Genomic DNA, 24,396 nt, shown 5'->3' with positions numbered 1-24,396 from the left:
CAAACATCCTAACGGAGAAGTTTTCGGAACTTTGTCATTTGCAGTCAGATTACCCATACTTTTACTTTTAAACAAATGAGTCCACTTAAATGCCATAATAAATCACTTTACAGTACAATACACAATTAATCACTCAAATCTGTCGCTTTGTTTTTCTCTGGCTGCACCCCTCGCGGAGTAACAGAAACACGGATCCGAGCTCCGCACTCGCTTCGTGCTCAATTGCACGTCTCACACTTACAAACACACTCACACCTTTCCACAACTGTTACTATATGCAAAGGTATATAACACAATATTATTCTTAAATTCTTATACAATACTCTCCAAAAAAAATAAACAATTTTACAATACAACACATGTAAAACTTCTAACTTCTTGTTAGAGGCACTTCCTTTGAGAATGCTATAGCATATAGGTTCTCTTGTTTCCCAATCCACAATTGTCCAACCCTGCAATAGCTTTCGCTTATGTCTTACGGGCAGACGCCTAGGCTTCCAATACACGAGGATCCTCTAGCCCAACCCTGCGCAGCTTTCGCCACGTCTGACAGGCAGGCTTATACAGTGGGACTCTAACCCACTTTCCAAGGGTGGGACTCTAACCTGCTCCTAGTACAAAAAAAGAAGTGTCTTGCCAAAATCCAGGGAACGTCGCGAAGAGCCTTACGGATCGGGGATTGACGGGTATCCCCGAGAAATCCTCAGTGCCGGCTGGAACCGATCAGATCCCCGATTCCTCTGGTCTCTCTCAGCGAGGTCCCATCTGGTTTCGCCAGAAACTGTTACCGAAAATCCGGAATAAAGAACTTATCAACACCAATTTGATGCAGATAAGCAGACACTTCTTTATTGACGGCCGGGCGCGCAGGGGAGTATTCTCACCGACAACGCGCACCAAGCACTAAAATCACTCATCTTATATAGAACTTTTCATATACAATTTCCAAGGACACAGTTTCATACACAAACACAATTCCCAAGGACACAGTTTCCTTGGCAGGTACTTGTAAACTGTTACGGTTGTTTCCCCCGGTTCCTATTAATCCTAAACTTTGACAACTACTTGTATTCTCCTGGTCCTATATATATATATATATATATATATATATATATATATATATATATATCTTATAAATCAACTTACAGATCAGTTTGTATTTGGTTACCTAGGTCCCAAATGTTTCTACTAAATGATTATGACCAATCTCTTCGGCCTTGGTCTGGGACTGTATAGGTGATTTTAAAGCAGCAATCGGTTGCTAATTCAAACCACAACAGATAAAAATTTTACTAAATCTTTCTTATGATTTTATATTTCTATTAAATCAAACACAATTTCTTCTACTTATTGGTAAATCGATAACGTTTCCCCCCTTTGAAAGTGTTGAAAATTATTTCAATACTTTCACATTTTATTCATTTTCATTTTCAAAGTTAGTATTTGTTTCACCATATTTTGGTGGTGGACTGTATTCAGGTGGCACATGTGGTACTTCTCTCATAATCCTTCGGTGTGCTGCAAGTCTATTAATAAACTGTCTTTTAAGACAGGTGTAAATTAACATGATCATCACAAAGACAATTAACAGCAAAACCAAGGTCTTGATTAGGGATTTCAGCCAAGAGCTCAGGTTCCATCCTAATCCACTAAAAATCTTTCCCAACCAATCTTCGGACATATCTTCTCGAATTGTTTCTGTTTCTTTTTCGATTTTGCCTAAGAGATCTAGATCATCTTCTACATCCTGAGCGACATTAGGAATATGAATGCAGCAATGATCTAAGTTATCCTTGAGATATCCACACGCTCCATGCTCCTTTAGCAGAAGCATGTCCAATGCCATCCTATTCTGAAGCGTCATTCGGGAAGTTGCCTGTAATTAGATGTTTAATTCTTTAAATCCTTTCCTTGTGACGTTGGCCAATTTTTCTACTTGTCCTGTTAACTGATAGAGCCATTCCCTGTTTCTATATGAAGCTATTGGGTTCAAAAGGGACTCTAAGGCCCAGCCAATTTTCACTCCTGTTGATGGTTCATTCCATGTGTCATCATCTGTCTCAGATCTCTTGGTTCGTTTTAATTTCAAATTTTCTAAGGGTCCTTTGAATGGCAATTTCTTCCAAATTGGACACAATGTCGGCAGGTCTAAAGTAACTTGTTTCATCTTACTGTCTACGGGTAAGTGCCCAAACCAAATGTCCTGGACTTTGAATGGTAGATTTCTTACAACTGAAAAAGTATCCTCTCTTGGGTGTAAATATACTCGTCAAAGTGAGGTTATTATGAAAACCTCGACAGTAACAACCAAACTTCAGAGCAGCTGCTAAGGGAGGAATTCTTTGAATTATTGAGTCTGCATTGCTGCAATCATATACCTTTTCACACTTCCACCATGGTACTACATGTTCCTTTTCTATTCGTGTAGTACCTTTATCTACTACTGAAGGAAGAATTGCGAGTACATCTTTAATCCAAGTACGGTCCCAAGTAAAACACCAGGGAGTTCTTATGTTCCAGGTTGGTCAAATTCACAGTTAAAATTCCCCAAGGAATAGATTCACCTACTGCTCTTGGTATTGGTAAACAAGCAGTAATCTGTGTAACATTCTGCAAATTGGCAAATCCCTTAATCCTAACATCAAATTTTCTTCAGACATTTCTTTGGGAATGTTAATCAATTGTTCTGTGTCTTGTCTTTTGTTTCTCACCACCAAATCAGTCCACACCAGTGTCACCTGCCTAGCTAACACAAAGAGAATAATCACAAACTGATATAAATAAGTCTTTGGATCACGGCTAATAATCTTCCATGAAGTGGGCGCCTTCTTCACCCGGGTGTAGTGTATCCAAGCATCTGATTCTGCAATCTTGATAGCCGTAAAGGTGGTTAACAGTATCTGGAAAGGTCCCTTCCAGCGTTCTTACAGAGGTTCGGAAGTCCGCGTCTTCACGTAGACATAGTCTCCTGGTTGAAAGTCATGCACAGGGTTTTCAAGGGATAATGGTCTGTTCCACACTATCGTGCTCCGAATTGCAGTCAAAGTTTTTCCTAAAGAAAGTAAATAGTTATACACATCTCGTTTCCCTTTCACATGCATGTTTGGATTTGGTTCTGGGGATTCATAAGGTTTCCCATACAATAATTCATAAGGACTGACTGAGGTTCCACTCTTTGGTTGTATTCTAATTCATAACAATGCCAATGGAAGCGCTTGAGGCCATTTTAAATTAGTTTCTTGACAGATTTTACTTATTTGTCTCTTTAAGGTTTGATTCATTCTTTCTACTTTCCCACTGGATTGTGGCCTCCATGAAGTATGCAAATCCCAAGTGATACCCAAAATTTTGCTAACATTTTGGACTACTTCTGCAACAAAGTGTGGACCTCTGTCAGAAGAAATTCCAATAGGAACTCCAAACCTTGGAATTATTTCTCGTAGTAACCACTTTACTACTTCTTTTGCTTGTGTGGTGTGACAGGGAAAAGCCTCTGGCCATCCTGTAAAAGTATCAACCCCCAAGATGTGTCGACACCCATTTTGCCTAGGTAATTCTGAAAAATCTACTTGCCAATAATCTCCAGGTTCCGTACCAGATTTTAACCTGCCCATTTGAACTCTTTTCTTGATCACTGGATTATTTTTCAAACATACTTCGCATTTTGCAGTTACTAATTTAGCCATATCCATCATCTTCACTGATATAACTTCTTTTTGTAAAGATGCTACTAGAGCTTCTGCTCCCCAATGACATTCTTGATGTTTGGTTTGTATTATTTCTCTTATTAATGAAGGTGGAACTACTACTCGTCCATGAGGAGTTATCCACCATCCAGCTAAATTTTTCTTGGCATTCAGAAATTGACCTAGTTTCTCATCTTCCCCTGAATATTTTGGCTTTTCTTTAGGAAGGGTTACTGTCTTGGAGGGAATTAATGCCATTTGGAATGTTCGTTCCTTTGCTATTTTCCTTGCCGTTTGGTCAGCCAAATTATTTCCAACAATTTCTTTTGTGTTCCCAATTTGATGTGCTTTACAGTGCATGATTGCTACTTGATCTGGTTTTTGAACTGCTTGTAATAATTGTAAAATTTCATTTTGATGCTTAATATTTGATCCCTGGGAGGACAATAATCCTCTTTCTTTCCACAAAGCTCCATGGACATGTACTACCCCAAAAGCATACTTTGAGTCTGTCCAAATATTTACTTTCTTCTTTTCACTTAGTTCTAAGGCTCGAATTAAAGCAATAAGTTCTGCTTTCTGAGCTGATGTGGTACCCGTCAATGCCTTTGCTTCTATAACTGTGGTGTCTGTTGTTACCGCATATCCAGCGTATCGGACCCTTGCTCCATAAAGCTGCTACCATCTGTATACAGTTCCCAGTCTGGTCGCTCCAATGGTACGTCCTTCAAATCTTCTCGGCTGGAATAAACGTACTCAATGGTAGCCAAGCAGTCATGTTCCAGTTGTCCTTCTTCCTGTGTGGAACTTAAAAACACTGCAGGATTTACCAGGTTAGTTGTTTTTAGAATCACATCATCTTGTTCAGTCAGCATTACCTGGTACTTCATCATTCGGCTCGGAGACAGCCGATGTCCCCCCTTTTGTTCTAAACCAGTTATCACCATGTGTGGGACATAGACTGTTATTGTTCTTCCCAAAGTCAATTTCCGAGCTTCTTGTATGAGCATCACTGTTGCAGCCACTGCTCGAAGGCAGTTCGGCCACCCTTTACTCACTGTGTCCAGTTGTTTGGAAAAGTATCCGACCGGTCGTTTCCAGCTTCCTATCCGCTGAGTCAGCACACCCAACGCCAGACGTTGTTTCTCATGGACAAACAACTGAAAATCTTTGGTTAAATCCGGAAGTCCTAAAGCAGGTGCAGACATTAAGGCGCGTTTTAGTTCCATAAAAGCCTTTTGCTGTTGTGGGCCCCATACGAAAGGAAAGTTTTTCTGGGCCTCATACAATGGTTTAGCTATCAGACCGTAGTTCATGATCCAAAGGCGACACCACCCTGCCATTCCCAAGAACGCTCTGAGTTCATGAATATTTTTCGGCTCAGGTATACTACAAATAGTTTCTTTGCGATCTTTTCCTAATTGTCGCTGCCCTTTTGAAATTTCAAAGCCCAGATAAATCACAGTCTGGCAGGCTATTTGGGCTTTCTTCCGAGACACCTTGTACCCATTCAGTCCCAGAAAGTTTAAAAGGTCTGTTGTTACCTGTATGCAGGTAAATCTTTCTTCTGTGGCAATCAGTATGTCATCCACATATTGTAAAAGTAAATGTCCAGGCCTTGGTTTATCCTGTTTCCAAATTTCAAGCTCTCTTGCCAGCTGATTTCCAAAAATCGTTGGGCTATTTTTAAATCCTTGCGGTAGTCTTGTCCATGTCAACTGCATTTTTCGTCCTGTTTGTGGATTTTCCCACTCAAAAGCAAACAATTTTCTGCTTTCCTTTTCCAAAGGTATACAAAAGAAAGCATCTTTTAAATCAAGCACTGTAAACCACTGATGAGTCTCCTTTAACGCTGTTAACAAGGTATAAGGATTTGCCACCACAGGATACATGTCCTTGACTATTTGATTTACTGCTCTCAAGTCTTGCACCAATCTATATTCACCTGAGGGTTTTCTAACTGGTAGAATAGGAGTATTATACTCAGATTCGCATTCTTCTAAAATTTTGTGCTCCAAAAATTTATCAATTAATTTCTTCAGCTCCTGTCTGACTTCTGGTTTGATTGGATATTGCTTAATTCTCACTGTCCCTGCACCTTCCTTTAAATCTATTTTCACAGGCTCTGCCAATTTTGATTTGCCAGGAATATCTGTTTCCCATACTATAGGAATCACTGCAGAATCCACCTCTGGTGGAATTTCTTGCTCTTTCACTTTTTCCTGTATCATCAGGATTTTTCCTGTTTTTGATTCAGGTATTTTCAAGAAAAGTTCTCCTTCTTCAAAAACAATCTGTGCATTTAATTTGGATAACAAATCCCTTCCTAACAAGGGTATCGGACACTCTGGTACATACAAAAATTCATGTGTAATTATTTTATTTCCAAATTTTAAATCCAGGGGTTGCAGGAATGGTCTATTTTCCTCCTTCCCTGTTGCTCCTATTATGTTTGCTGTTTTTGTTCCAATTTTTCCTTTACAAGTATTCAATACCGAAAATGTTGCTCCCGTATCCACTAAAAATTTAACTTCTTTATCTCCCAGCTTAATTACAACCAGAGGCTCAGCTGGGTTCCCCTCCGGTCCCCTTCAGTCATCTAAAACCATCAATTTGGCTATTTCTTGCTGAGCATTCCCGTTTCTTGGGCAGTCTCTCTTCCAATGCCCTTCTTGTTTACAAAAGGCACACTGATTCACTCCTAAGGGGGTATTAAAGTTTTGATTACCATAATTCATAAATCCTCCCCTTCCACCAATTCCTCGTCCTCTTCCTCTGCCCCTTCCTCTGCCTGCTGTCCCTGTCATTACAGCCAACAATCTACTTTCTTTGGTCTTCTTTTCCTCTTTTTCCCTGTTGTTATATACTTTCCATGCTGCTTCTAGCATTTTATTCAAACTCCTTGAATCCTCTCCTTCAAGTTTCTGGAGTTTCTTTCTTATATCTGGTGCCGATTGTCCCATAAAAATCAAAGCCAATTGTATCTGAGCCGCCTCTGTTTCTACTCTTAAGTCAGTATATTTTCGGGCTGCTTCTTTCAATCTCTCCAGAAACACTGAGGGAGATTCATTCTTATCTTGTCTCACCTCATATAATTTAGACCAATTCAGAGACTTAGGCATGGCATGTTTAACTCCATGCAAAATCCACTTCTGGTATCGATGCAGTCTTTCTCTGTGCTCTACATTATTTGGATCCCACTGCGGATCCCCAGATGGAAAATTCTGCTCTACTGTTCCACCTGTTGTCCCACTCAATACAGCCACTTCTACCTGTGCTTTGCCAGCCTTTAATACCATCTGCTTTTCTGTATCATCCAGTAAATTATCCAAGATCACCTGTAAATCACTCCAGTCCGGATTCTGTGTTCTGATTATAGTATCTACCACTCTGCCTACTCTTTCAGGATCTTCTCTATATATACCTGCTGCCTGCTTCCAAGCCATCAAATCCGTAACTGAAAAAGGCACTTTTACATACACTGGCCCATCATTACCAACGCCCTGCCGTAGAGGAGCTATTGTTTGCACCTGCTGCCGAGTTCTTCGGGAGACAGGAGTATGAATTACAATCTCAGGCGGCCCTTCCTCCACATCCTCTATTCCACTACTCTCTGGTTCCTCTACCTGTTCCCTATATTCTCACCCCCGATGCCTTTCTCTCCGCGGAGGGGATATATCTAATTCTGGCCCTTCATCCTTTTCAGCAGAAGCAATTCTTTTCTTTAAACAATCTTTTCCCAACTCACATGTTGAACAACACTTTTTCACCTTTTTATCGTCAGAAGTTAGAGCCATTACTAAATTATCCCTACTAATCAACTTACATTCTTTCTGCCAATCTTTCCTCTGTCTTAAATAGAAAAATAAATCAACATATGGCACTTCACTCCATTTCCCTTCCCTTCTACAGAACAGCATTAACTGCAGAATGGTGTTATAATTCAGTGTCCCATTCACAGGCCATTTTTCCTGATCTTCCAAAATATACAGAGGCCACCACCGATTGCAATATTCAGTCATCTGACTCTTCCGCAAATCATCATGCAAATCTCCCCAATGTGCTAACAAACATCCTAACGGAGAAGTTTTCGGAACTTTGTCATTTGCAGTCAGATTACCCATACTTTTACTTTTAAACAAATGAGTCCACTTAGATGCCATAATAAATCACTTTACAGTACAATACACAATTAATCACTCAAATCTGTCGCTTTGTTTTTCTCTGGCTGCACCCCTCGCGGAGTAACAGAAACACGGATCCGAGCTCCGCACTCGCTTCGTGCTCAATTGCACGTCTCACACTTACAAACACACTCACACCTTTCCACAACTGTTACTATATGCAAAGGTATATAACACAATATTATTCTTAAATTCTTATACAATACTCTCCAAAAAAAATAAACAATTTTACAATACAACACATGTAAAACTTCTAACTTCTTGTTAGAGGCACTTCCTTTGAGAATGCTATAGCATATAGGTTCTCTTGTTTCCCAATCCACAATTGTCCAACCCTGCAATAGCTTTCGCTTATGTCTTACGGGCAGACGCCTAGGCTTCCAATACACGAGGATCCTCTAGCCCAACCCTGCGCAGCTTTCGCCACGTCTGACAGGCAGGCTTATACAGTGGGACTCTAACCCACTTTCCAAGGGTGGGACTCTAACCTGCTCCTAGTACAAAAAAAGAAGTGTCTTGCCAAAATCCAGGGAACGTCGCGAAGAGCCTTACGGATCGGGGATTGACGGGTATCCCCGAGAAATCCTCAGTGCCGGCTGGAACCGATCAGATCCCCGATTCCTCTGGTCTCTCTCAGCGAGGTCCCATCTGGTTTCGCCAGAAACTGTTACCGAAAATCCGGAATAAAGAACTTATCAACACCAATTTGATGCAGATAAGCAGACACTTCTTTATTGACGGCCGGGCGCGCAGGGGAGTATTCTCACCGACAACGCGCACCAAGCACTAAAATCACTCATCTTATATAGAACTTTTCATATACAATTTCCAAGGACACAGTTTCATACACAAACACAATTCCCAAGGACACAGTTTCCTTGGCAGGTACTTGTAAACTGTTACGGTTGTTTCCCCCGGTTCCTATTAATCCTAAACTTTGACAACTACTTGTATTCTCCTGGTCCTATATATATATATATATATATATATATATATATATCTTATAAATCAACTTACAGATCAGTTTGTATTTGGTTACCTAGGTCCCAAATGTTTCTACTAAATGATTATGACCAATCTCTTCGGCCTTGGTCTGGGACTGTATAGGTGATTTTAAAGCAGCAATCGGTTGCTAATTCAAACCACAACAGATAAAAATTTTACTAAATCTTTCTTATGATTTTATATTTCTATTAAATCAAACACAATTTCTTCTACTTATTGGTAAATCGATAACAATTGAATGCTACTCTGTCATGATCTTTTTGGGGTTGTCACTGTCTGGATTTATGCCGTAATCCAATATGAGATTCCTCAGGGCCTCAAAATTGATCTTTTCTCTGTTGTATTTAGAATGATGCCTTTAACCTTTCAGATGCCACTTTCCTTCAAACTGCACATAGCTGTAGGATTTGGGGCCTGATGACACAAATTAAGCAATGTTTTCATCTGACAGCAACTTGCTTGTCAGCTTGCCTAAATAGTCCCTGAGCGGGTGGGTTTCAATCTCATAGATGACTCACGAATATCACAGAGTCTGTGTCATGATAAAGGCAGTTGTCTTGCAGGGCATCTAAGAAATTGTAAAGCTCTAAACGCACATATGCTGTGGTGAAGCAAGCTATAAAAACATTAGAGTTATGCTCCAGGGTCACATGTTCTTTGCAATTCTTCCGCGAGACAATGGTGACATCCTTGTCAATAAAATTACAAGACAACACTTTCTCTTAAGCCAGAGAAAATAGGTAACCATACACTTCATCTGGTTCTGTTACTATGGTGCTGTTGGGTAGGTTAGATATCTGTCCAAATTTTCCCCACAGAAAAAAACAGCTTTGCAACTTGGCATTTGGGCAGAGGGTGTTTTTTTAATATGTTCAGACCACAAAATGATGCCTTCTTTCTGCCTATAATCTTCAACATAGCATAATTTTCTGTGCACTAGGCTGTGCAGCCTAAAGGTTCCTGCTTAGAATCAAAGAATCGTAGAACAGTTTGGGTTGGAAGGGACCTTAAAGATCATCTAGTTCTAACCCTCCTGCCATGGGCAGGGACACCTTCCACTAGACCAGGTTGCTCAAAGCCCCGTCCAACCTGGCCTTGAACCCTTCCAGGGAGGGGGCAGCCACAACTTCTCTGGGCAACCTGTTCCAGTGTCTCACCACCCTCACAGTAAAGAATTTCTTCCTTGTATCTAATTTAAATCTACCCTCTTTTAGTTTAAAACCATTACGCCTTGTCCTATAACTACATTCCCTGTCCTGGTTTCAGCCAGGATAGAGTTAACATTCCTTGGGCTGGGAGGGAGCACAGCTGGAGAGCCAGGCCCGGATTGGTCAGTGAAATATTCCATATCATGTGACATTATGCTCAGTATATAAAAGAGTTGGTTCCTCTCTCACTTTCTGCTCCTGGTTGGCACAGTGGGATCTTTCATTCTGTTGGGATCGCTGCTAGGGGCGGGCTCTGTACTGGTCACCAGGTGGTGAGCAACTGCATTGTGTATTACCTGTTTGGACTTCCTATTGTTACTGTTGTTTTGTTCCCATCACTAAACTGTTTTTTTTCTTTATTATTCAACCTATGAATTCTCCATTATTTTTTTTTTGTCCCTCCCCTATTTTATCGGGAAGGGGGAAAAAGTAAATGACTGGCCACGTGGTGATTGGCTACCAGCCGAGCTCAAACCACGATAGTCCCTCATAAAGAATCCCTCGCCATCTTTCCTGTAGGCCCCCTTTAAGGACTGGAAGGCAGTATAAGGTGTCCCTGGAGCCTTCTCTTCTCCAGGCTGAACAATCCCAACTCTCTCAGCCTGACCACGTAGGGGAGGTGCTCCAGCCCCCTGATCATCTTTGTGGCCCTCCTCTGGACTTGCTACAACAGGGCCATGTTGTTCTTATGTTGGGGGTCTTACAAGACCAGAGTAGAGGGGGAGAATCACCTCCCTCGACCTGCTGGTCACGCTTCCTTTGATGCAGCCCAGGATATGGTTGGCTTTCTGGGCTGTGAGTGTGCATTGCCAGGTCACGTTGAGCTTCTCGTCAACCATCGCCCCCAAGTCCTTCTCCGCAGGGCTGGTCTCAATCTACTCTTCGCCCAGCCTGTATTTGTGCGTGGGATTGCCTCAACCCATTGTTTTGCTGATTAAGGATGCCAATTAAACTTGGACACCAGAGTGAAAAGAGTAGGCATATTTTACTAGTGATAACTAAATAATGTAACAGTAATACAGAAAACGTGCAGTAAGAAAAGACAGAATAGTGCACTTAAATAGGAAAATACAGGGTAATGCATCAAATCATTACTACATGAGAGAGAGAATAGTGATTAAGATACACCACCACTTGCATATGTTGCCATCATCCAGATCCGCAGACGTTGGGGAGCCCCGGTTACAGCGAGGATTTGGAGAGCCTTTCCCGACAAGTGGGAAGTCCTACGTGATGCGTCCATCCGTAGGTGAGGCATCCAAAGTTGCGGCAAGCGGGTCCAGCCTTATATGCCAAAAATCATCAAGCCAGAAAAACTGGCACCTTTGTTTTGAGTGGAAGATATCTGGTTTCATTCTCCTGTTGGATTCCATCCAAAGCCTGGCCAGGGCTCGGGGGAGGAAACCAAGGGAGTTTCTAACAAGGCCAAATACTTGGGTTCTCAGCCTTGAACAAGGCTGAGAAAGGAAAGTTGGATACATTCTCTCAGCATTTCATCCTCACTACTGATTTATATTCTAAGATGCATGTTTCACTAGTGAGCTTACATACTTTGTTAATGATTACATACTAAGTTAGCAGCTTCGGCTTGGGGCCTGTTGTTCAGGCTTCAATATTTCAATGCTTTAGCACTTTTTACATCAGTATAAGTGGGTTGTTAAAACTTAGTACAATACCTACTAGCACAATGGTTATCAGTTATAAAATATACAGGATTCATCTATAGGTCAACTCTGGCTTGGGCCTGTTGTCCAAGCCTTAGCACTTCACCCATGTGCAGGACCTTGCACTTGGTCTTGCTGAACTTCATGAGGTCTGCACGGGCCCACCTCAAGCCAGTCAAGGTCCCTCTGAATGGCATCCCTTCCCTCCAGCATGTCAACCAGTCGACCACACCACACAGCTTGGTGTCGTCGGCAAACTTGCTTGAGGGTACACTCAATCCCACTGTCCGTCTCACCAACAAAGATTTTAAACAGCACTGGTCCCAACGCTGACCACTGAGGAACAACAATCATCACTGGTCTCCACTTGGATATCGAGCTGTTGACCACAACTCTTTGAATACAACCATCCAGCCAATTCCTTATCCACTGAGGGGTCCATCCATCAAATCCATGTCTCTCCATTTTAGAGACAAGGATGTCATGCAGGACAGTGTCAAATGCTTTGCACAAGTCCAGGTAGAGGATGTCAGTTGCTCTTCACTTATCCACCAGCGCTGTAACCCCATCATAGAAGGCCACCGAAGTCGTCAGGCATGATTTGCCTTTAGTGAAGCCGTGTTGGCTGTCACTAATCACCTCCTTATTTTCCATGTTCCCTAGCATAGTTTCCAGGAGGATCTGCTTCATGATCTTGCCGGGCACAGAGGTGAGACTGACTGGCCTGTAGTTCCCTGGGTCTTATTTATTTCTCTTTTGAAAAATGGGGGTTAAGTTTCCCCTTTTCTAGTCAGTGGAAGCTTTACTGGACTGCCACGCAGACCTCCTGGTGTTTTTGCCTCCTTTTGGCAGAGGTGGAGTTTTATATAATCTGAGAAAAGGCTGCTGCCCCTCTTTTCAAAATGCCATACCGCATAGATTTCACAAACCCTGTAGCCCTTCTCCAGAGCCTTGTTCAGTTCTGGGGACCAGGTACCCACAAGGGCTCCTTCATCACTGTGGGTGCAAAGGGCTTGGCGGGTTTCAACACAAGTGTGGCACAGGGGAAACAAATAGCTTTCTATTTACCCTCATGGGAAGCACGGGGAAAAAGAGCCTACAAGGCTGTCACAACTTTACTTTGACCATTCCAAAGTAGGTTGTCAAGTTGTCAGAATTCTCAAAAATAACTTTGGGGTACCCCAGAGGTATTGTTTTATTTTGTTGATGAAGGGATAGAGACTAGTGAAATCTTCGTAATGCAGACAAATGGTGTTTGTCTTGCTGCCAAAAAGCACATCTCTGCATGGTGTGGGAAGTTATAAAAGTCAGTTCTTAGCCATCCAAGGAGGTAGACAAGGACACTTAGCATAAAATTACCAAGGAAATTTATTCTCTCATATTAGTTATGTGCATAGCGGTGCCCCAGACTAATGCATGGAAGACCCTGATACAGAGGAAAGCAGGGAATATATATGTTACAATACAGTTGTGTAGACCAATTAAATCACTCATGTTAAGGGATGGGCTAATCAGTTACTATTGCTTGCGTAATTGGTATGTACTTCTCCCATGTAGGATCAGTATGTGTTTGTCCTGTGCAGGTGGTGTGGACACATGATCGGTGATGTGTTCATCTTCATTGTTTTAAACCCTTGTCCTGTGCAGGTGTGTGGGGATTTATCCTGGATCCTGGTTGATTGCAGTTCTGGCTGTGGTTATATGCCTGGGGTTTTTTTAAAGGTAAGTCTCCTATTATTTTATTGTCTGTATGGGGTGTTCTCAGTTGGTGAGAGCTGGCTTAGGTTGAGTCTTCAGGTCACATCAACCCTGAGGTAAAACTCATAGTCTCAGGTAGTGTTCATTCTTCTAAGCAAGTCATATTGCAGTTAGCATCTTGCCTTTCACACAGTTTGGTCTTGGCTACGAACTCTGCAATCTCCCCATCTGCTTTTGTCATAACGACCCACTCCTGCTCCCATATAGATTTGATGTTAAAATCTGCTCTCTTTAGGTAATCCATTTTTTGTTGTGTTGCGCAATACAAATATCTGAAGGTGGCTACTGCCAGACGATTCCAGTAATTTTCATGGTAGCATTTGATAGAGCCATGGAAAAAGTAGCCATTAAATTCAGAAGCTGTCGGCACCCTGTCAATGACTGCATAGCCACCCAATAAGTAATATCCTACTTTCTATTCATCACCTTGTAATGCATGATGGATTTGAATATTTTCCTTTTCAGTTGCATATTTAAGCCTCTGAATAGAGGAGTATGAATATCTCTTTTTCCTCCAATGCTAGCCATCTGGAGGGAGGAGTGCATCTGTGTTATGTTTAAGGAACATAAACTGTTACGTGAACATGCAAGCAGAGGCCAGCGTCGTATACTGAAATGGATCTATATGGAGATAAACCTTCACCTTTTCATCGTCCTCTTTCTCATAGAATGTGTGTTGCAGATGAAAGTATTAACACAGCAATGATTTAGCAGCAAATCAAGATTTACTAATGACTAGCAACACTTAATCATTAACCAATTTAAAGCTTTACAAAATAATTTGGTAAAATATGTTATGATTGAAATAGCAACTTAACTACAGATTCGAAGATGACAAGATTCACACTAACTTACTATACGGTACCTTAAATCTATACATATATACACGTGCATTCACAAATACAAAACTTACAAACACACAGACAGACAAAAGTATTTGGATCCAGTAAAAATATGTATGTCCCCACACTCGTGAAAATAACTGTGTATACCTCAACACATCGGTAAGCAGAGAGCAAGTGGGTGAAAGAGAAGCTAGCTCAAAGTAAAAATTTCCCTCTTCTCGAGTTTAGAGTAAATACTCACAATGCCTCGGCATTCCTCAACGGGCGATAATTGAGACTCGAGCAGGTCGACTTCGCCCTGGCCTTCTGTCTGTGAGGAGTTAATGCCTGAGAGGCGTCCCAGCTCAGGGGAGATGCTGGTCACAGGCCAGCTTTGGTCTGGGAGAGCTCAAAGGGTCTCACTTGGGGTCGCTGTTTATAGGGTCCGAGATAATTGTCTTTTGTCATATACTTATCATTCCGGCCTAGCTCAGACAATGAGGTGTTCTGGCCAGTTGCCAAGAACTTGATGGGTGTGCAATTCTGTTATTGTTCTCCCAGGTGATGGGCTGTTATAACCATTCCCAAGTGATAAGGAGGGCAGAAAGTGATAAGGAGGGCAGAGCCGGGCTAGTCTTAACGCTGAACCATGAGACATTTCTTAACCATGAAACATTTCCCTCTCCCCTGTCTTGGCTTTATCTACAGAAAAAGTTATTTCTTCTTGTACTAATTGGAGCATTAATGGGGCTCTCTGTGATGCTACTGCAGAATAATGTCTTCATTTTACTAAATTCTGGGACTGGAATTATTGTAGAATCCCCTAGTACCATTATAGTTAAGGGTGCCTGTATTAGATTTACGTGGCAAGGTTTTGGAAGTGGGGGGGCCACGTGGGTGGCTTCTGTGAGAAGACGTCAGAAGCTGCCCCCATGTCGGACAGAGCCGGTTCCAGTCAGCTCCGAGGACCTGTCTCTGGCCAAAGCTGAGCCAATCAGCGATGGTGGTAGTGCCTCTGTGATAACATATTTAAGAAAGGGTAAAAAAAGCTGCGCAACAGCAGCTGTGAGAGGAGTGAGAATATGTGAGAGAAAAGAATATGCAGACACCAAGGTCAGTGAAGAAGGAGGGGGAGGAGGTGCTCCAGGCACGGAAGCAGAGATTCCCCTGCAGCCTGTGGTGAAGACCATGGTGAAGCAGGTTGTCTCCCTGCAGCCCATGGAGGACCCCACGCCGGAGCAGGTGGATGTGCCCTGAAGGAAGCTGTGACGCCGTGGAGAGTCTGTGCTGGAGCAGGCTCCTGGCAGGACCTGTGACCCTGTAGGGGACCCACTCTGGAGCAGTCTGTTCCTGAAGGACTGGACCCCGTGGAAAGGACCCACAATGCAGCAGTTCATGAAGGACTATCTCCCATGGGAGGGACCCCATGCTGGAACTGACCGCAACCCACATTCCCTATCCTGCTGCACCGCTTGGGGGTAGGAGGCAGAGAAGCCACGAGTGATGTTGAGCCTGGGAAGATGGGAGGGATGGGGGGAAGGTGTTTTTTTAGATTTATTCTTATTTCTCATTATCTTACTCTCCTATTGATTGGCAAGAAATTAAATTAATTGCCCCAAGTCGAGTCTGTTTTGCCCGTGATGGTAATTGGTGAGTGATCTCACTGTCCTTATCTTGGTCCATGAGCCTTTTATCGTATTTTCTCCCCCTGTCCAGTTGAGGAGTGGGAGTGATATAGTGGCTTGGTGGACACCTGGCAGCCAGCCGAGATCAACCCACCACAGTATCTCAGACTATAATTGTATTCTAATAGTCACAGGTATAAAGCATATTCCAACACATAAAGCTTTGTGCAAGTTTTGAACTGAAGAAAAAAAAATAAATCCACGAACACCACCCACCATAGTGCCTAACCATTTCCAATGTAAACTTGTATTTCAGGGGTTTATAACTTGATCATAAAAGCTTGTTCTAAGCTTAAAGTTGGCAAAAACTTGCATAGAATTAAGTTGCATAGAATTAAGAAAGTAAAATTACTTTTTTCCCCAAAAAGTTGTCTGTGTACAGAGACGTAAAATATGGATAAATAAAAATAGTAATTAATTGTCCTTTTTGAACACTTGTAAAGATTTTGAAACTGATTTTCAGAATGAGTTCTCCTCATTGTATCTCCCTTCATACCTCTCAACTTTTTTCCCCTCCTAGCAGAGCTGTGTAAGATGATGGAAAAAGTGTTTTGCTTCAATCAGTAGTAAAATTGTTCCATCTCCTGTTTAATATTGTATTTACAGTCAGTAGTATTATAACGTTTCATTTCAGCCTCTGAGTCACGTCCGTAGAGAGCTTATAAATGCAGAGATTTTGCATTGTGTATGCTCCGTTAAGAAGATACTTAATATTGCGGTCAATAGTTTTGAAGTTATAAGATTTATTTGAAAAGGGGCAAAAGAAAAGTGGCATTCAGAGGAGCCACAAACTCCTGCCATGTGGTTATCTCTGATCTGACTTGCTATACTTAGGTATACTAAGCATTCTTAGTCTCTCTGTGTCTCTCATCATTCCTATTAATAATCTACAATTTGCCAGTTCCACCTGGGAAGAATGGGAACCAGGTAATAGTATTTAGAATTTAAATGTGGTCTGCCGAACAAATGATGCTCAAAGCAAAAAGATATTGCACAGAAAGCATTAGTGATGTTACTGAGAAAAAATGTCTACCAAATCCAGTTTTGGCCCCCCTATTATAAGAGAGATACTGACAAGCTGGAGACAGCCCAGTGGGCAGCCACTAAAATTATTAGCAGGTTGGAGGATATGTTGTATGAGAAGAGGCTGATGGATATCGTTGATGGAACTCATAGGTTGAGATAAAAATAGTTTAATAATTGAAATAAAATAAAACAATAATAACAATAATAAAAAGTACGAGCGGGTAATGCACAGTGCGATTGCTCACCACCTGCTGACTGATACCCAGCCCATTCCTGGCTACCGATCCCGGAGAAGCCAAGATCCTGAAACCGCAATCCTGGAAGCGAGAGAGAACCCCCACTTTTCAGCCGACCTTCCTCTATATACTGAGTGTCACATTATATGATATGGAATATTTTGTTGGCCAGTTTGGGTCCGGTGCTCTGGCTATGCTCCCTCCCAGCTTCTTGTACACCTGCACACTGGCAGCTGTCCTGGTTAAGTCCACTCCCAACTTCATGTGTACTCCCAGCCTTCTCTTTTGGGGGGGGCGGGGGGCCAGAGTGGTTAAGTGATCAGGAGCAAAAGTACTGTTCTCCTCTATCCTTCCAGTTGCAGTGAATGATGAGAGAAGAAGCAGGAACACCCAGAAGATCAATACCTGGCTGCAAGCCTGGTGTCACCGGCAGAATTTTGGTTTTTTTGATCATGGGTTGGTCTACACGACACCAGGCCTGCTGGAGACAGAGGAGGTATGCCTGTCTCAAAGGGGGAAAAGGATCTTTGCACAGGAGTTAGCAGGGCTCATTGAAAGAGCTTTAAACTAGATTTGAAGGGGGGAAGGGATAAAACCAGGCTAGCTAGTGATAAGCCTGGGGGCAGCACACCAATGTTTGAGGGACAGCGTGCTAGTGAGGTCCTTCAGTCTGCTCCAGGATGTGCTGAGTACACTGGAGCACATTTGAAATGGCCCTATACTAATGCATGCAACACCTTAACCATCTCAGTGGGGGTTGGGGATAAAGGCCCACACAGCAGCAAAGACGCAAGGGTTGTTGATGTGTTAAAAACCACAGAAGCACCTGAGAATGGTCACATAGGAATTAGGCCTTCTCCCCCCAAAAAGGTGGCAGGACCAGTAGCCCAACTGAAGTGCATCTACCCCAATGCACGCAGCATGGGCAACAAACAGGAGGAGCTGGAAGCCATTGTGCAGATGGAAAACTGATGTAATTGCAATCACGGAAACATGGTGGGATGACTCATGCAACTGGAGTGCTGCAGTGATGGCTTCAGAAGGGATAGGCAAGGGAGGAGAGGCGGTGTGGTAGCCCTCTGTGTTGGGGAGTGTTTTGACTGTCTAGAGCTTGACGATGGTGATGAAAGGGTTGAGTGTTTATGGGTAAGAATCAGGGGGAAGGCCAACAAGACAGATATCATGGTGGGAGTCTGTTATAGACCACCCAACCAGGATGAAGAGGCAGATGAAATATTCTATAAGCATCTGGGAGAAGTCTCATGGTCGCTAGCCCTTGTTCTCGTGGGGGACTTCAACTTACTAGATGTCTGCTGGGAATACAATAAAGCGGAGAGGAAACAGTCTAGTAGGTTCCTGGAATGTGTGGAAGATAAATTTCCTGGACACAGTTGGTGAGTGCGACAAGGGAAGGTGCCCCGCTGGACCTGTTGTTTGCAAACAAAGAGGGACTTGTTGGTGATGTGATGGTTGGAGGCCGTCTTGGGCACAGTGATAATGAAATTATAGAGTTATCGATTCTTGGAGAAGTAAGGAGGGTGGTTAGCAGAACTGTCACTTGGACTTCCAGAGGGCAGACTTTGGCCTCTTTAGGAGCCTGGTTGACAGAGTCCCTTGGGAGGCAGTCCTGAAGGGCAAAGGAGTCCACGAAGGCTGGACATTCTTCAAGAAGGAAATCTTAAAGGAGCAGGAGCAAGTCGTCCCCATGTGCCGAAAGACGAGCCGACGGGGAAGAAGACATGCCTGGCTCACCCAAGTGCAGGTCCCGGCACTGAGCCTTGTTGAACCTCACAGGATTGGCCTCAGCCCATTGATCCAGCCTGTCCAGATCCCTCTGTAGAGCCTTTCTGCCCTCAAGTAGATCAACACTCCCACCCAACTTGGTGTCATCTGCAGACTTACTGAGGGTGCACTCGATCCCCTCATCCAGATCACTGATGAAGATATTAAACAGAACTGGCCCCAATGCTGAGCCCTGGGGAACACCACTTGTGACCGGCCGCCAACCGGATTTAACTCCATTCACCACAACTCTTTGGGCCCGGCCATCCAGCCAGTTTTTTACCCAGCGAACAGTACACCCGTCCAAGCCACGAGCAGCCAGTTTCTCCAGGAGAATGCTGTGGGAAACTGCGTCAAAGGCTTTATTAAAGTCCGGGTAAACAACATCCACAGCCTTTCCCTCATTCACTAAGCGGGTCACCTCATCATAGAAGGAGATGAGGTTAGTCGAACAGGACCTGCCTTTCATAAACCCATGCTGACTGGGCCTGATCACGTGGTTGTCCTGTATGTGCGGTGTGATGGCACTCAAGATGATCTGCTCCACGACCTTCCCCAGCACCGAGGTCAGACTGACAGGCTGATCGGATCCTCCTTCTGGCCCTTGTTGTTGATCCCCGGATCCTCCTTCTGGCCCTTGTTGTAGATGGGCGTCACATTTGCTAACCTCCAGTCAGCTGGGACCCTGCCGGTCAGCCAGGACTGCTGATAAATGATGGAAAGTGGCTTGGTGAGCACTTCCGCCAGCTCCCTCAGCAGCTTTGGGTGGATTCCATGCGGCCCCATACACTTATTTGTAGTATTATGTATGAAGTAAATTAGTAACACATATAAGTTATTGAATATATTGCCTATTTGGTGTGAAACTGTATCGTACAAGCTCTCATAATACATTTCTAGATACCTGTACTGCTTCTGACTGGGATGGAGTTGATATTCTTCACAGCAGACTGTATGGTGCTGTGATTTGTGACCAAAACAGTGTTGATAACACACCAATGTTTTAGGTATTGCAGACAGTGCTTGCATAGCGTCAAGGCCTTCTCTCTTTCTCACTCTGCCCCCCCCAGGAAGTAGGGGCAAAAGGCTGGGAGAATACACAGCCAGGACAGCTGACCCAAACTGACCAAAGGGATATTCCATGCTATATAGCATCATGCTCAGCAATAAAACTGGGGGGGTAGTCTTTCCAAAGTAGCCATTGCTTGGAGGCAGGCTGGGCATCAGTCTGGTGGTGGGAGGTAGTGAGTGATTGACTTTGCATAATTTGTGTTCCCTCCCTTCACTTATTAAACTGTCTTTATCTCGATCCATGTGTTTTTCTCTCTGTTGCTTGTTATATTTGCATTATAAATTGCTGATTAATGCAGTGTTTAAGGAGTGTAAAAGTAGGAATAATTAATATTTTTCTCCATGTCATTGTTTAAACCTGGCTGGCAGCCAAACACCATGCAGCCGCTCACTCACCCATCCCCACCCAGGAGATGGGAGAGAAAATGGAGGTGTAAGGGGACACTCATAGGTTGAGATAAAACCAGTTTAATAATTGAAACAAAATAAAACAATAATAGCAATAATAGAAAGTACAAAGGGGTAACGCACAATGCGGTTGCTCATCACCTGCTGACTGATACCCAGCCCGTTCCCAGCTAGCAATCCCAGAAAAGCCAAGATCCCGAAACTGCAATCCCGGAAGCGAGAGAGAAAACCCCCTCCTTCTCGGCTGACCCTCATCTATATGAGTATGAAGCTAATAGAGAGATATGATTATCTCTTTTTCCTCCAATGCTAGCCATCTGGAGGGAAGAGTGCAACCGTGTTATGTTTAAGGAACATAAACTGGTATGTGGACATGCAAGCAGAGGCCAGCATCGTATACTGAAATGGATCTATATGGAGATAAACCTTCACCTTTTCATCGTCCTCTTTCTCATGGAATGTGCAATGAGTATTCACCATAATCTCATTCCTGTATGATCTGCAGGCCTCCCTCAGACTTTTTGCATCTTCTTGGCAATAGTAACTCAGCTCTTCTTGCATGTCAGGTATGTGTCCCCTTTAAACTCCCATCCTCCTTCAGTTTTTCTTTCTGCCCCTTCTCCTTCATCCCAAGGGGCATCCGGTGTAATTCCATGGCAAAAATGTAGTTCGGGACATGTGTTCTGGTTTCCTGCATACATTCCATATCATAGATAATATAGCCCTGCCCTGCTTCTGGAGTTTTGATCATGGGCATGAAACACTGGTACTGGTTTACATTACAGATCTCTTCATAGCACGTTCTGCACTTCCAGCCTTTACATCCATGCTATTTTTCTACATAGGCTTTGCACTTCTGAGAGAAAATCATAGCCAAACAGTCAGTTTGTTTTTTAATAGTCAGGGCCTTGTGCCTCTGGAAACATTTCCCAGACCTGCACAACGGCCTGCAGCTGGGGCACCTTATCCTTGTCCCCAAGTTAACTGCATAGTTGCGAGACAAGCAGAGACAGCAGTAATGTTTACAGCCGTGGTCATGGTTATACAATGTATGACAAAACTCACAGAATTTTCTTGCCCTAAATACGTTCCTGACATCCTTAACACCATAATAATGTTCATCATGTAAAAGGAGGAAACAGGTCTTGGGATATCTTAAGACTGTCATTTGGCTTAAAAATCCCCCAAGACTTTTTCCCGACCAAGGAGGGAGACTAGGATGCAAAGTCTAGAATGACAAGAGTAATTCTTTTATTCGTGCGCATGAGGTGTTCCATCCAAATATGGGCACCCCAAATGTGGCTTTACGCATGGTTCTTACACCTTTCAAGCGTTCAGGTACAACATGAATTGGCTAATCGCTACTTAACACACGCACACTACTATTTACTAATCATAGTAAAACTTTGCAAAGCAACTGCATTTCTATGTCATCGTCCACATGCTTCTCTATTGATCTAGACTTTCCTGGAGTTGGTCTTGCTACAGTTACTTATCTATGATGCCAGACAATGGGAGGGTTTCGCAGAGATGTTAGAGGGGCTAGGATGCTGCTATTATCTTGGTTGTCCAGGGGTATCTTTGATCCATCGCGGACAGCTTTAAGATTCCAAGAGGCAAAGTTTTCATCTCCAGGGCGGGGCTGTCCTTCTCCTCCTTGTGATGAGCTGGGGTCCTTTAGTTTGCTTGCTTAAGCATGGCTATTCGGTATACAATGTAAACTAAATATATATATCTTAAGAAAGTTAATACAATTTCATACTATAAAGACTAATTGGTATAATACTTAGAGAATTAGTTTTTCCTAACAACATATAGCACCAGCCTGCACCATATAATGGTCTTACAGGTAGTAGCTGTAAGATCCCTCACAACCATGGGCAAAGGTCTCTGTGTGACAAGTCAAAATCCAGTTTGCGATTCACAGGCCCATTGGCCAGTTCTTCTGTTTTGCGTGGCCTTTTTCAGGAATGCCTTAGGGTCTTTTCCTTATTTTCCTCACACACATGTTCTTCTGAAGTTGGCATTTTGTTCTGGTTTTCCATTTTTGCAGCCAGCATTGCCTGTGCCTTGCAGGAACATGCAAAGCCCAAATTTTGCCCCAGTAACACTGTATGGTCATCCTGTTGGGCTGGGCCCAGATGCAGGAGCTTCTCAGTCCAGCTCACAGGATTGGTCTCTTCTCTGCATGTGACAGGGTTTTCCCAGGGGACCCCTTGGTGTGATTCCTAGGAAGGGTTCATAGCCCTTGGGCATGTTCCAACTTGTCTGTGTCCCACTCCCCCCCACCTTTTGGCACCTGTGGTGGGTTAACCTTGGCTGGTTGCCAGGTGCCCACCAAGCCGCTCCCACTCTGTTTTGCTGATTAAGGATACCAATTAAACTCGGACACCAGAGTGAAAAGAGTAGGCGTACTTTACTAGTGATAACCAAGTAATGTAACAGCGTAATACAGAAAACATGCAGTAAGAAGAAGCAGAATAGTGCACTTAAAGCAACAAACAGGAAAATACAGGGTAATGCATCAAATCATTACTACACGAGAGAGAGAGAATAGTGATTAAGAGAAATGCATCACCACTTGCATATATTATCATCATCATCCAGATCCACAGACGCTGGGGAGCCCCGGTTACAGCGAGGATTTGGAGAGCCTGTCCCGGCAAGTGGGAAATCCTACGCGGTGCGTCCACCCATAGGTGAGGCATCCAAAGTCGCTGTGAGCGGGCCCAGCCTTATATACCAGAGATCGACAAGCCAGAATAGCTGGCACCTTTGTTTTGAGCGGAAAGTTTCTGATTTCATTCTCCTGTTGGATTCCACCCAAAGCTTGGCCAGGGCTCAGGGGGGGAACCAAGGGAGTTTCTAACAAGGCCAAATACTTAGGTTCTCAGCCTTGAAGAAGGCTGCGAAAGGAAAGTTGGATACATTCTCTCCTCTCTACTGATTATATTTTGTCTTTCACTAGCGAGTTTACATATTTTACTAATGACTACATGCTAAGTTAGCAGCTTCAGCTTGGGGCCTGCTGTTCAGGCTGCAGTATTTCAATGCTTTAGCACTTTTTACACCAGCATAAGTGGGTTGTTATAACTTAGTACAATACCTACTAGCACAATGGTTATCAGTTATAAAATATACAGGATTCATCTATAGGTCAACTCTGGCTTGGGCCTGTTGTCCAAGCCTTAGCACTTCACACTCCCCCTCCTCAGCAAGACAGGGTGAGAAAATAAAATTAAAAATCTCATGGGTCGAGATAAGGACAGGGAGATCTCTCACCAATTACCGTCACAGGCAACACAGATTTGACTTGGGAAAGATTAATTTAATTTATTGCCAATTAATCACAGAGCAGGATAACGAAAAATAAGAACAAATCTAAAAACACGACCTTCCTTCCACCCCTCCATTCTTCCTGGGCTCAGCTTCGCTCCCAGCTCTTCTACTCTGACGCTCCTTTCTCTTCACGCTGTTCCCCTGCTCCAACATGGGTTCCTGCCCACAGGATACAGTCCGTCATGAACTTCTCCAAAATAGATCCTTCCCCCGGGCTGCAGTTCTTCACAAATTGCTCCAGCGTGGGTCTTTTCCACAAGGCTCAGTCCTTCAGGAACAGAATGCTCGAGTGTGGGTCCCCCACGGGTTGCAGTTCCTGCCAGGAGCCTGCTTCTGCTTGGGCTCTCCCCAGGCTGCAGCTTCATTCAGGGCATATCCACCTGCTCCAGCATGGTCTCCACAGGCTGGAGTGTGGATATATGGTCCACTGTGGACCTTCATGGGCTGCAGGGGGACAACCTGGTTCACCATGTTCTTCACCATGGGGGAGTGTCTGCTCCAGTGCCTAGAGCACCTCCTT

General features: G+C 43.4%; 1 protein-coding gene across 6 annotated transcripts in view; it reads left to right on the top strand.

Moving 5' to 3' along the window:
* The window catches only part of LOC141917718 (macrophage immunometabolism regulator-like), a 103,175-nt gene that overhangs the window by 46,470 nt on the left and 32,309 nt on the right, over window positions 1–24,396 (top strand). For 3 of the 6 annotated variants that reach the window (XM_074811126.1, XM_074811125.1, XM_074811127.1), the window contains exon 2: window positions 13,395–13,469. The exons of 1 other annotated variant lie outside the window; for it this stretch is intronic. In XM_074811126.1, coding sequence (XP_074667227.1) covers window positions 13,449–13,469 — 21 coding nt within the window. In that variant the 5' untranslated portion in view covers window positions 13,395–13,448. Of the gene's footprint in view, window positions 1–12,410; window positions 12,457–13,394; window positions 13,470–24,396 lie in introns of those variants that run through there. 2 more of the 6 variants (XM_074811124.1, XM_074811128.1) reach the window with 2 other exon arrangements.

The sequence above is a fragment of the Strix aluco genome, chromosome W, assembly GCF_031877795.1.
Source record: "Strix aluco isolate bStrAlu1 chromosome W, bStrAlu1.hap1, whole genome shotgun sequence".
NCBI classification, from domain to species: Eukaryota; Metazoa; Chordata; class Aves; order Strigiformes; family Strigidae; genus Strix; species Strix aluco.
Note: the sequence above shows the minus strand (reverse complement) of the source record. Positions and strands in the feature narration are given on the sequence as shown.